Below are 12,208 nucleotides of genomic sequence, written 5' to 3'. Positions count from 1 at the left end.
TGTCTTTTTACTTCAGAGTTGTGTATGTAAGAATTGAGACATTTTCTTCCACGTGTGTTTGGACTAATGGAAAACACAGAATGAGAACATTTCACTTGAATTACATCAGTGTTTACTCAAAAATACGATCACAGGTATTTTGAGCATTGTCAGAGCATCAGTCAAAATCTGACCTTTAAAATCTCAATCCATAATTTTAATCAGTATGTAAATTTTAGGTACACAAACGACTCATGACTCGAGTCATGACTCGCAGAATGGAATAAAAAGTTTCTGCCACTTTTTCATTTCCTCATTGTGAGAAATGGCTTTATCACGGATCCAACTGTGTTGCTTTCTTTTCCATTACAGCTTATCATTGTGTCTGCATGCCAAGCTCTTTTGAATGCTTGGGTGTCTTCCAAAAAATCTGGGACCCTGATCTGTATCATGAAAGTCCTCATTGTTACACCGTTCCAACTGTTTGCAAGATTTACACAAGATAATCTGATAGTGTGTACAGTATATTCACAAATCCCCCCCCTCTCTTATCTCTCAATACGCCGTAGGACCGTTTATAATTACGCGTGTCAACAGTGATGCACATCTCATTCTTTCAGACTCATCCAGATAAATTCTTCTGATGCAAAGCATGTGAGAATCAGCTGATGTGGGATTTCAGCCTCTGCACCGGGTGTTACAACCCTCATTGGGATGTGAGAGGAGTGCGCACGGTGAGCACCTAATCCCTTGTCGAGAATGTGACCCCCTTCAACACTGCTTTAAGTCAGTGGGGGGGGGGGGGGGGGGGGGGGGGGTGTAAGGCCAAAGTCCCCGGTTCCCCTGAACAAAAGAACACAGTACATAAACTTGGAATGCTAGCAAGGTTTCTTGGCTCGAATTCTGCGCAGTATGGAAAGAATGGTTCACAAAAAAAAATAAAAAATCAAGATAAGCAGGTTAGTGTTAAGCTGGTGAATAGCCTCTGCATTCACCGAGTTTTAATTTTCCCCTTATGATTAAATATTACATGCTGAGATTATGAGGGATATGCACACCAAAATGATTTGGAAAAACAAGGAACAATTTGGGTTTCATTCCAAAATATATGTCCAACTTGCAGAAAAGGTCGCCTGAAATTCATCATAAAACAAATTATTCTAATATATAATTAGAATCATCAATCAGATATATATGATATCTAAAATATTAGTCTTGTAGGCAAAGATATATATATATTTTAAGATAACATCATAGATATCTAACAACTTCTGTATTTTTCATTTCTACTTTTTTCTGACCTACTTTGATGAGTCATGGATGCAATGTAAAAAAAAATATGATACATTTATAATCATTCATAATTTTTATTCTAGACATGCAGAATACAATATTACAAAACATGATTCTCTTTTTACAATCAAAATGATGATTCCTGTAAACTGTGGCTTAAATATTGAGCCAGAAAAGAATATACTGTATAATTCTTATGCATTTCAGTCTCCATGAAACAAGTTTTATTCTGATCATCAAGACCTAGGCTAGCCAGCTACGTTGCCTTTTCACCCTATCCTTCTATGCACCAAATGGCTCATTGTTGTCTGATAGACAGCGCTGCTTTCCTCCTTTTTTTCCTACTGAATTGCTCTTTCGCTCTCTGAATAGATAACTGAATTGGACTCATAAAGGGTGTGCTGGTGGTGGTCATGTAGTAGGACGCCTGCTTCGAGTCCTCAGATCTCTGTGGACTGAGCTCTTCAGTCTCGTCAGTTGCGGATGACTCTGTCGGGACGTTAAGTCTGGTGAATGTCATTGGGTCGTGTGCCGTTTCATCGCTAGTAGGGACAGTAACTCTATCGTCGAGAACAGTGGGCATGGCTTTCTTTCTTGGTTTGCTCTCCTCTATGACTGCCAGCCTCTGTCTCTTTGTAGTAAGATGCCCCCATTCACTACGACTCTCTGTTTCCTCAGTAGGCCTACCAACTACAGTTGTAGGTCTGTTCAGTACACCAGTGCCTGCAGGAGTAGGGAGAACAGGAACTACATTTTCAGAGGTATTCTGGAAAGGCTGATTTTCACTTGAAAGAGGCAACACTATTTTCCCCCTCCTACTTCTCGGCCCTCTCTCTCTTGACCTTTGCCTTTTGGTTTGAGGAACACTAGAGTTTATAGCTGCAGTGGAGATGGATGTTCTTCCTCCATACACGTCTGGCCTGAGCGAAACCTGACGCTCCGCGGGTGCTGCGGTGGGGACTGATGCTGCGGTCGGTGCAGCGGTGTTGGCGGTCGCTTTCAGATTGTCCGCGGAGGAATTTTCGTGGGCAACGGCCACAATGGGAGCAGCAGAGCCGATTTTCCTCCTTTTTTTCCTCCCTTCTCCCTCTGCTCTCTCCTTTGACCTGTGCCTTTTGACTTTGTGGATTACAATGGGGGAACTGGCAGTGCTGACGACTGGTCTCCTTTCAGCGTGGCTCCTAAACTTTTGTTGCTCAAGCTGTGCTGTCGGGGTTATGGTAATGACGGTGGGGACAGAAATGGCACTTAAGTTGTCTGCTGCGTTCACGAGGGATTTCTCTTTCGGAGCGATGTTCAGTACAGCATCTACAGGGGAATGAATAGAAGTTATTTTGCTCTTTTTTCTCCTCCCCTTTCTTGACCTTCGGGTTTTTGCCTTGTGTGGAATCATAGTAGTTGTGCTGGTTGATATAGAGAGAGGGATTATTGCTGTGTACAGTTTCAGTTCATCCTGTGCTGCTGGCTCCTTCTGGACTTTAGTGAGTGACGTAGTGGAAACATCAACAATCTCCCTATCCATCACTGGTTCATCTTTCAGGACTTCATTGGACGGCTCCTCTTTCCCTCCCAGATCATATTCACTCTCACTAATTCTGTTTGTATTTCTACCTGACTGGTCATTTCTCTCTGCCTCGCTAATGAAGTTGCTCTTATCAACGACTTCTTCTGCTTTGCTGCCAGAGGAAGGGGAAACTGCGGCTCCTTCCTCTGTTTTAGCCCCTGTATCTACTTTAGGCTTTCTCTTCCTCCCCTTTCCTTTTCCTCTTTGCTTTTTGGTGTTTTTCCTCTTCTTCCCTGCGTTCTTCCTCTTCTTCTTCTCAGAGCCTTGCGTCTCTCCTTTGGCGGGATCGGCGGTGGAGCTTTGGGAGGTGGAGACGGTAGCAAGCACCTTGATGAAATCCTCGGCGGCTGTGACCACGTTCCTGAGCGACGGCTGCTCAGGGCCGCCGGTCTGGGAGCCTGACATCGTAGACTGGGTTGCGCTTTCCGGTTTCTCCTGCTCATTGCTTTGCTTAGAGTCTTTCGTTTTGGGAGGAGCCAAAGTCAGCACATCAATGACATCGATATCGCCAAAGTCATATGGGACCGACTCTTTGAGCTCAGCAACAGGGAACTTTTCGTACCTTTTACACCTATGAAAGAAAGAGGGAGAAAGAGGGAGAAAGAGAAAGAGAGGGGATTAGTGTCAGTTGCATAAAGTAATACAGCTCAGTATGCTGCAGTGCTACTTAACAAAGTTTAACTCAAGAACATTGATACTTACATTCCATACCAATGCCGCTCTGCACACTGATCCTCGTAGGCAAACTTAAAGCAGGGAACTCCTATGACATTGAAGAACGCCTGACCAACCACTCTGGAAGCCGTGTCATTGACTTTCCTCAGACACTCCTTCAACCTGCAGCACATGACAGAGAGAAAAACATCTTCAGCTTTGTTTTATGCATTTCAGTCAAGGAATCCATCAGCATTTGCTTGTAATACAGCCAATAACGTGGCATAGGAATATACTAATATAGCTTGTCTGCAAGGCACCATTTATGAGAGATTTTGGAATAGTGTCTCAGACAGTTTTGTTAAAAACGCTCCCCCTCTGGGTCAATCACTAAAAAATTTGACCTTGTTTTGACCTGCAATTATAGCGCCGCCGTAGGGCCAATCAGTGAAATTTTGAAAATGCCAGAACACACTTGTGAGATGCATAATTTCCCCAACTTTCTTCAAAATCTGACCAGTGATGTCAGAGACATTGTATGTGATGCATGGACGAATAAACAGACGAATATCCATCTGAAACAATTGAAACATGTTTTTCTCCATAAATGGTGTAGGCTCCTCTTGGGCCGATCAGTAGCAAGATGCATCATCCCAGTTTCATCAAAATTGAACCGATTGAATTAGCTTTTGAAATTTTGACCCCATCACCCCCCACCAGTGGTCTCTGAGAAATCCAAAAGGGTCCAGCTGCAGACCTCCCTCCTGAGGCCAGGAAGTTCTGTGAGCCAATGGGGGTTGAGCATATCTATGAAGACCTCCCTCCTGGGCCGGGAGGTCTGCAGCTGGACCCTTCTCGAGAAATCACAGTTCAGTTAAACATTGTTTACGTTTATATTTTCATATTTTATTATTATATGTTTATAGCGCCCCCATAAGACCAATCAATGTATTTAAAAAAAAAAAAAAGGCAGAACACTGTACCAAAATGTATCATCCCTGTGTTTTTTCAAAATTGGACCAGTGATGTAGCAGTTACGGCCTTTAAAAGTCAGAAATATTGCCCTTTAATTACAGCGCCCCCATCAGGCCAATCAGGGTTTTTTTATTTATTTATTTATTTATTTATTTATTTTATTTTGTCTTTTGATTGACGGATGGACGGGCGGACACAGCCTGAACCTCGCCATTAAAAAGAACATTACACTGTTTCTAGTAGCCTACTGCATGCTGTCACGCTTTGCATCCTGGTCTGATTTCTAGTTTGTGCCCTAATAAAATAATAGAACACCATTCAAAATACAAAACATATGCAGTTTTCTTTACATTTTTTATATTGTTTTTCGAAAAAGCATCCTAACACACAGGTGGTTCAACTTACTAAAACCGGTCAAACTGACCCTCTAGGTGAGTTGAGCTTATGCAAGTGCCAACATCTTTTTGTCTGGTCCTAATTGAAAATTGACATGAAAATACATACATATTAACAAAAGGGCCATTTACTCACGCAGTATCACAATCACAGTGACAAATGGAATGCCACTTGAAATTAGTGTAGCCATATTTAGACGAGAACGCATGGATGACATAAGGGCAGTGGTCGTGGACACGGCAACAGCTGTCGGTCTCTGCAAATTCTCCTGTAACATGGATGTCAGCATTAGTGAACTGGGTAGATATTTGCGACATTAGTCTACACTGAAGATTAGCCTATATCTGAAAATGACTATGCCTATATCCCCTAAAAGGAGTCCACAACCTACCCAAATGGTCATAATGATCAGCCATGTTGCCCGCTCCACACCAAAGGGTCCCAGGATAAGTGAATCCTCTCTTGGATCGCTTGACAGTCTTGTCCTGGGACACAGAACTGTCATTGTCATTTTCATCTTCATCCAGCTGCTTTACAGCGGGCGCCATCCTCCTGGTGCGCTCTGGTCTCTTCTTAAACTCCCGGCAGATCAGTTTGGCTTCATCCATGCGCACAAAACGCGTCTCCAAATTTCGCTCGGTTCTCTGCTCTTTCAATCCCAGTCTGCACACGTGCATGAACGACTTAACCTGCATCTGGTTCACTATTACAGAGCAGTCCACAAGCTTCCCGGCGAGGTTTACAACAGAGCGCACCTCCTCCACTCCGTCTGACACTTGGTAAAGGTAATTCTCCCCCACGAATGACATTTTTGCGCAGAAGGTGCTGTTGAGCATGGAGAACATCTCTTTGCTCTCCTTCTCCGCGTCTAAAGCGCGGTTGAGCAAATCGCCCTTGACGAAGTTTCTGTCCAGATAAGACAGAAAGACAAAAAAGACCGACCACATTATACGGCGAGTGGCACTTTCAGCACCACGCGTGATGGAGACAGCTCCTCTTACTTCCCGGCGCTCTCGAGCAGCCCACCCACTTTTAAAGCAACGCTGGAGTGGTGTGATTATTAATACGATAAATGCTAATGCTGGGAGGAGTCAGCTGAATTAACCTCTTCAGATGTCGAGGCTGGTCGCAGTTTCTTTATCTGTTACACGACTGTTTTGTGTCGAGGCGTTTGTTACTGCTAGTAGACATTATGCACATTTTTTTTCTTCACTGAATTGAAGTCCCAGGAGGAGGCTATAGGGTTAATAGAGCCACATGGGGGTGTGTGGAGTATGAACCACTGGCACCCTTCTCTGCAGGGAGATGACCGCAAGTTACCTCCCAGCTCCCCTTACTCCCACCCACCCACCCCCAAAAAGTGGAGATTTACTTCGGGAACACGCATGGAGGAGGTTCTTGCCCCGCTTCCCATGGTAACAGGGATGGGGTGATTGTGCCAACCCAGGAGATTGGACATCTTTCAAATGCCACAAAAAGGGATTGAATTGGTGATGACCTAAATCACAATGTAGGGACAAAACTCTTTCATTGTGGAGAAAGGTTGGCGCTCTCGCACGCAATCACACAAGAGCCTCAGTGGGCCTAAAAGACAGTCTGAGTTTGAACTGCTAGTTGGATTCAGACAGAACTGATCGTATATGGCAAGGTATGGGCACATGCCACACCCAGTGAGTCCAAATTTGAGCTTGTAGTTTTTAAAACCTATTTTATAGAGTTGCCCCTTATTTGTTACTATTTCTACCCTCTATTTTTTTTTAATCTTTTATCTGTGTGTTTTTACTTCTTTTAATTTATTTTATGAGTACAGTGTTTGCTTTTATTTGATTGTTGAATCCATTTGTAAACTATAGCCTAAGTAAAGTTTATTCTTCCTTGTCTTCTTCTTCTTCTTCTTCTTCTTCTTCTTCTTCTTATTATTATTATTATTATTATCAATAAGAAATAAAAACATATCTTGCTTCTGTGCAAAATTCCCAGTCGTTCACCAGTAATTGCTCCAATCTGTCCCCAGAAATTTAGTCGATAAGCAGGTTTCGACCTTTTGGTGGCAAATGATTCGTCATGGGCGAATCATTAGAGCCTGCAGGGATTTTGCCATACCACAGGGTTTAGTGAATTGACGCCCCTGCTAATTTTCTGGCCATCATGTGTCAATGCGATGCTGCAGCATTATCCTCCAAAGGGCTACTTATACTACAAGAAAAAACATGCAGGAAAACATGCTTCATGCATCAAATCATCATGGATAGCGACTAATCAATACCTTGTTCTGACCTAGATATTAATTATTTTGACGAATTCTCACAAAAAATCCTAGTCGATTTAATAGCCTATGCTGCACTATACAGGCCTGTGCATCTCTCATCCACAATTAAACCTATACTGTACAAGTGCAGCAACTGTTCCTGGGGGGAAAAAAGGTCCAGTTGGTGTTTTAATCAGCCCAGTGTTCAGTCACATGGCTGGGCTTACAGAGAGCTCGAGTAGAGGCGGAGATCCAGCCTACTCAAGGCGCTGAAATCCGATTGTTAGAAGGCGGAGAGAAATGATGTAAAATCACCAGATACAACATTCGACCAAATCGCGAGGGAGAAAAAAAAACGGTTTCTTGTGAATGGAATGGTCATTACAGGAAGGATTTAGGACAAAATGAAGTTAATAACCCCACTGTTCAGCAGATAAGATTTAGAGTCCATTGTTATGATGGACAGACTCTCTCTTTATGTGTTCATCTATAGCTATACTGCACAACGGCACTGTGTAATGGGAAGGTGACATTTCTTGCTCATTCTAATAAGAATAATGTGACATTGTATTGATTCCCGTAGAGACAGACCACCCTCAACCACACACACACACACACACACACACACACACACACACACACACACACACACACACACAGGCAGGTCAGAGTGCGGTAACGCTTTATTTCCCGGGTCCGCAACTTAGAGTTAATAACTAGGCTAAGTTGGTAAGTACCTGGTAATTAATTTTGGAGTTTCCAAGAAAGAACCATGAAATTATGTAGTAGTTAAAATAGAAGAAGAGTCAGTTTCTCAACGGGAATCAATGTAATATCACATTATCTATTCTTATTAGAATGAAGAAGTGTCACCTTCCCACATTGCCCTTTAATTAGTACATAATGTCATGCTTCTTTCCAGTAAACCTATTAACAAATTAACAGTTACTTATCAACTAATTTCTAGGAAATTACTAGGAAATGCGGACCCGGGAAATAAAGCGTTACCCAGACTGCAGGTCCAGCTACAGAACAGCGCCCTCTGGATCTGGATCTGTTATGGATCTAGTGTCTTGCTCAAGGACACTTCAGCAGCTGAGGCTTCAACCTGCGGTCTGTCTGCTCACTTCATGCTGTGTGCTTGCTGAGTTTGTGCCAAATGATTACTTAGTATGAAAGCAGTGGCTTAGTGAATTATGAAATAGTGTAACTTCCAATCCAGCAAATTAATCTGAATTAAATGCGCTATATGTACATTAAAAGTGCATGGAGTAAGTAAACAAAAACATTAAAAATACACTGGAGGTCCAAGGAGGGCCATCTCCATAGATTGGCCTAGAAATTAAAACCTCTATATAGAAAAAAAAACTATAAAAGTTTTCAATATTAATGTTATCAGTCAGGAGATTTTAAAGTGAAATGAAAATCTTTGCTCTAAGATTAATTGACTTAAAATCTACTGAGTGTGCACACAATGTGGCGAGCATGCAAGTGTGCATATTTTAATGTATCATTTATTATGTTAAGTTGATGTTAAGTATGAGATACAAAGTAAGCAAAAATTGGGGGAAAGTAAACAATCTTGTAGCTTGAATTACGGTGCACAGGAACTAATATGAAATTTCTGATATTATCAGTCTGTCATCAGTTTCTAGTCTGAGAACTGAGAAATATACAATATAAATACAGTGGAAGCCTGTAAGCTCCTTCTGACATCATGGATAATGAGCAAAATGTGGACATTTATTAGAAGGTCTTTAAAGATGTTGGCAGCCAACAGATTCTTTGTGACCAGTCTGACTCCTCCTTCTGTGCCAGGGTAATGTTACATGATGTTATCTATCGCAACTGTAGTTTGACAATGTAACTGTGATTTAAATTAAGACAGTAATCTTTTGATCAAACACTAATCTTTTGATCGAACCACAACTCAGTTCAATTTGCTAATATACTGTATTGGCAAAATGTGAAAACAATTCAATGTAATGTAACATTACCCTGTTTGACCCCAGATCAAGGAGGAGTTAGCCTGGCCAGAAAGAGAATCTGTTGACTGGATTTTCATTAGATAATTCTGCACTATGGAGAATAAGTAACTAGCAAAGTTGCAAAGTTGTACTGGCAACCCCCCCCACCACCACCCCCCACCCCCCTACTGCAACCAGATATGGGCAACTGGCTCATTCACAGTCCAGACCCGAGCTTCTCCCTCTCTAACTGTGCGGACAAGTGTTTTGCCTGAGAATGGACGCGCTGGCTGTTCCAGCAGACAGGCAGAAAGGATGGTACCTTTCTCTAATGGCACCCAACACAAAAGGACCAAAGTTTGCCTGGCTGGACCCGTCAAGACTCTACTGCAACTCCCAGGTACGATGGAAAGTCTGATTTCTGGGATATCACCTTAATCCAGCAGGCTGTTGCACTGCTGATGCTGTGTCTGTCTGCTGTCTTCCTAACCACTGAACATTTGAAAAAAATATATATACTGCATAATGACTATAAACCACATCACTTTTGTGCATAGTTTTATCATATGTATAATTCAAGAACTGCGATTCATGCAGATACTTTGTCACCCTTTGCATTATGGGAATACTGGTTCATATCTGCCTGTTTACTTGATGCAGGCTCTAGCAGAGTGTGTGAAAGACCTTCTCAGTCCATTCCACAATGACACCATTGACCTGGTAGCTGGCATAGACGCAATGGGATTCATTCTTGGTAAAAACAAGTCATTTTATTTGAACGAAGCAAGCAGCATGTGAAGAGCAACTGTACTTTGTTGCATATGTGAGTGTCTCATGACAGTGCATGCTGACTGCATTTTAAGTGGCAGCCATGCTACAAATAGGGCTGGAAACCCAACCCGCTGGCAAAGATACTAAGTTTAGACAGTTCAGTCATGCAGGCTAATTGGCAAAACAAGACCATGTGCAATGGTTCAATTTAAACACCTTTAAATAGGAACTGCATCATTTAACATGACATGGCAATGTGTTAACTTGTACTTTAAGCACTGAATCAACAAATTATGGTTGAGATGTCTCACAGAGGATTATAATTTATGGAATATCAGTCAGTTACTAGGTGGATGAATGTTCTTATTTTGCTACTTTCAGGAGCATCTGTTGCCACCAGCCTTGGAAAAGGCTTTCTGGCGATCCGCAAAGCAGGACACCTGTGTATAGAAACCCAAAGCCAACCATACAGTGACTACTCAGGCAGAGAAAAGACTATGGAAGTAAGACTGGATGTGCTAAAACCAGGTTAATCTTCACTTTTTACTATTTAAACCTGTAACTTATTTCTCTTAAGGAGATGAATGTTTTCCAGCACATAGGAAATGTTTGGACAGTTCAAGTTTGAGAGAAGTTGGGTAAAGCTTACATTTTTTTACAAGCTTACAAAACCAGCCAAGCATCATCAAGAAACAAACAGACCATATTAGGGTTTTTGAGGGCCAATAATTTTACAATAAAGCCAGATAATTTTAGACTGAAGTTGCCAACAGCTGATATGTTATGGAAATATTCAATATTTTTTTAATTTGACCATTTTCAAGCCCAAAACATTACAAGGTTGTTTGTATTCCTGTCAGGGTGGAAAAGCCTCTAAAGCAGCATTCAGATCATCATCTGACACTAAAACTCTGTATTGAAACCCATATTAATAAAATTCTTTTAGGTGGGTCCGCACCCCAAAGATTCAATGGTAGGGGAAACATTATTGTCTTTAAATGAAGAATTAATTGACAAAAAACATAAATAATGAAATGAAAAAATTCAATGTGCAAAGAAACCTCCATCATGTCAGAGGTGGACCAATTTCTGATATTTGATAAAAGGACAATATATCAGTCTAACCCTAGACGATATAGGACCCAAATGAAGGAAACCATGGGCGGCCCTAGAGCTTCATCTCCCGTCATCTCCTGTGACACAGCGCCCCCCAGTGTTGGTTGGAGCAAACTACTGCAGAGCTCCACTACTGACCACCTTATTTAAAGTGTCTTGTCCTGATGCTCACTATGACACTGATGTGCCTGCTGTGAATTCAAGGTTCAGTAGATGTAAGTAGACTACATGTGTCTACTTTCTGCAGGTCTGAGGGTTCTAATTGTGGACCAGTGGATAGAAACCGGAGGTACGATGAAAGCTGCGATCGAACTGGTGGAGAAGCTGGGAGCCACTGTTGTAGGTCAGTTGGGTTCATTACATGCAGAAGACGTTCATTCATGAGTGTCTAAATTTTATAATGCAATACTAAGATTGTTTTATATTCTTTGTGTTTGTGTGTGTGTAATATGACCTATATTTTTTCGTGTGTGTGTGTGTATGTATGTATATGTGTATCAATGTATCTGTACGAATGTATGTACTTATGTGTGTGTATGTATATATGTATACATATGTATATATATATATATATATATATATATTCTAGTATTTTTTTATGTGTATTATTTTTAGCCTGTGTCTCATAACTAAATGAGTGGTCCTCAACCTCCTTTTTTATTGGGGAACTGTGTTTGTTGCTCTGTTTGACCTGTATGTTGAGGAGTGACACATAAATAAAATTATATCTATCTACAATTACAATACATGACAGTTTATGCCACACCTCACTGAACCTTAATATAAATATGGCACCATGTTAACTGCAGGTGTAGCTGCTGTGGCCATCGAGAACAGTGAGGGGGGGAAGTGGATTAAGGAAAACTACAGATTCTCTCACTGCATCCCAGAGGAGCTTCAGAGCCAGATTGACCAACAGCATCTTGATTCATTCAAGGGCTTCAAGAGCTGAACGAGCAAGTACAATTTCTAAGAAGTTCAATGAAGGAGAAAGGGGGGATTTTCTTTGACTGAGATGGTCAAGAAATACTTTACTATCTGTATAAACATTTTACATTTTTTTAAAGAATTATCATCCCTGTTAAACATGAACAGAAGCATAGTGTGATTTTCGCTAAATAAGCGTGCTTGAAATAATAATATAATAAAATAATAATAATATAATACTCTTTTCAAAACACTGTGGTAATATGATTCTTCATATTTTTATTGCATTTAAAATATACTAGGAAATGTAAAATAAAT

The 12,208-nt window shown here is 41.2% G+C and overlaps 1 protein-coding gene across 1 annotated transcript; it reads left to right on the top strand.

Annotated features, from left to right (window-relative positions):
- The first annotated feature begins 9,353 nt into the window (after positions 1-9,353).
- LOC139923762 (adenine phosphoribosyltransferase) lies at positions 9,354-12,023 on the top strand. Its single transcript, XM_071914597.2, has 5 exons — positions 9,354-9,476; positions 9,737-9,830; positions 10,229-10,375; positions 11,211-11,306; positions 11,773-12,023. The coding sequence occupies exons 1-5, from the start codon at positions 9,354-9,356 to the stop codon at positions 11,913-11,915; spliced, it is 603 nt and encodes a 200-aa protein (XP_071770698.1). The 3' UTR covers positions 11,916-12,023.
- Positions 12,024-12,208: the final 185 nt, after the last annotated feature.

This window comes from Centroberyx gerrardi, chromosome 6, assembly GCF_048128805.1.
Source record: "Centroberyx gerrardi isolate f3 chromosome 6, fCenGer3.hap1.cur.20231027, whole genome shotgun sequence".
Classification (NCBI taxonomy): domain Eukaryota; kingdom Metazoa; phylum Chordata; class Actinopteri; order Beryciformes; family Berycidae; genus Centroberyx; species Centroberyx gerrardi.
Note: the sequence above shows the minus strand (reverse complement) of the source record. Positions and strands in the feature narration are given on the sequence as shown.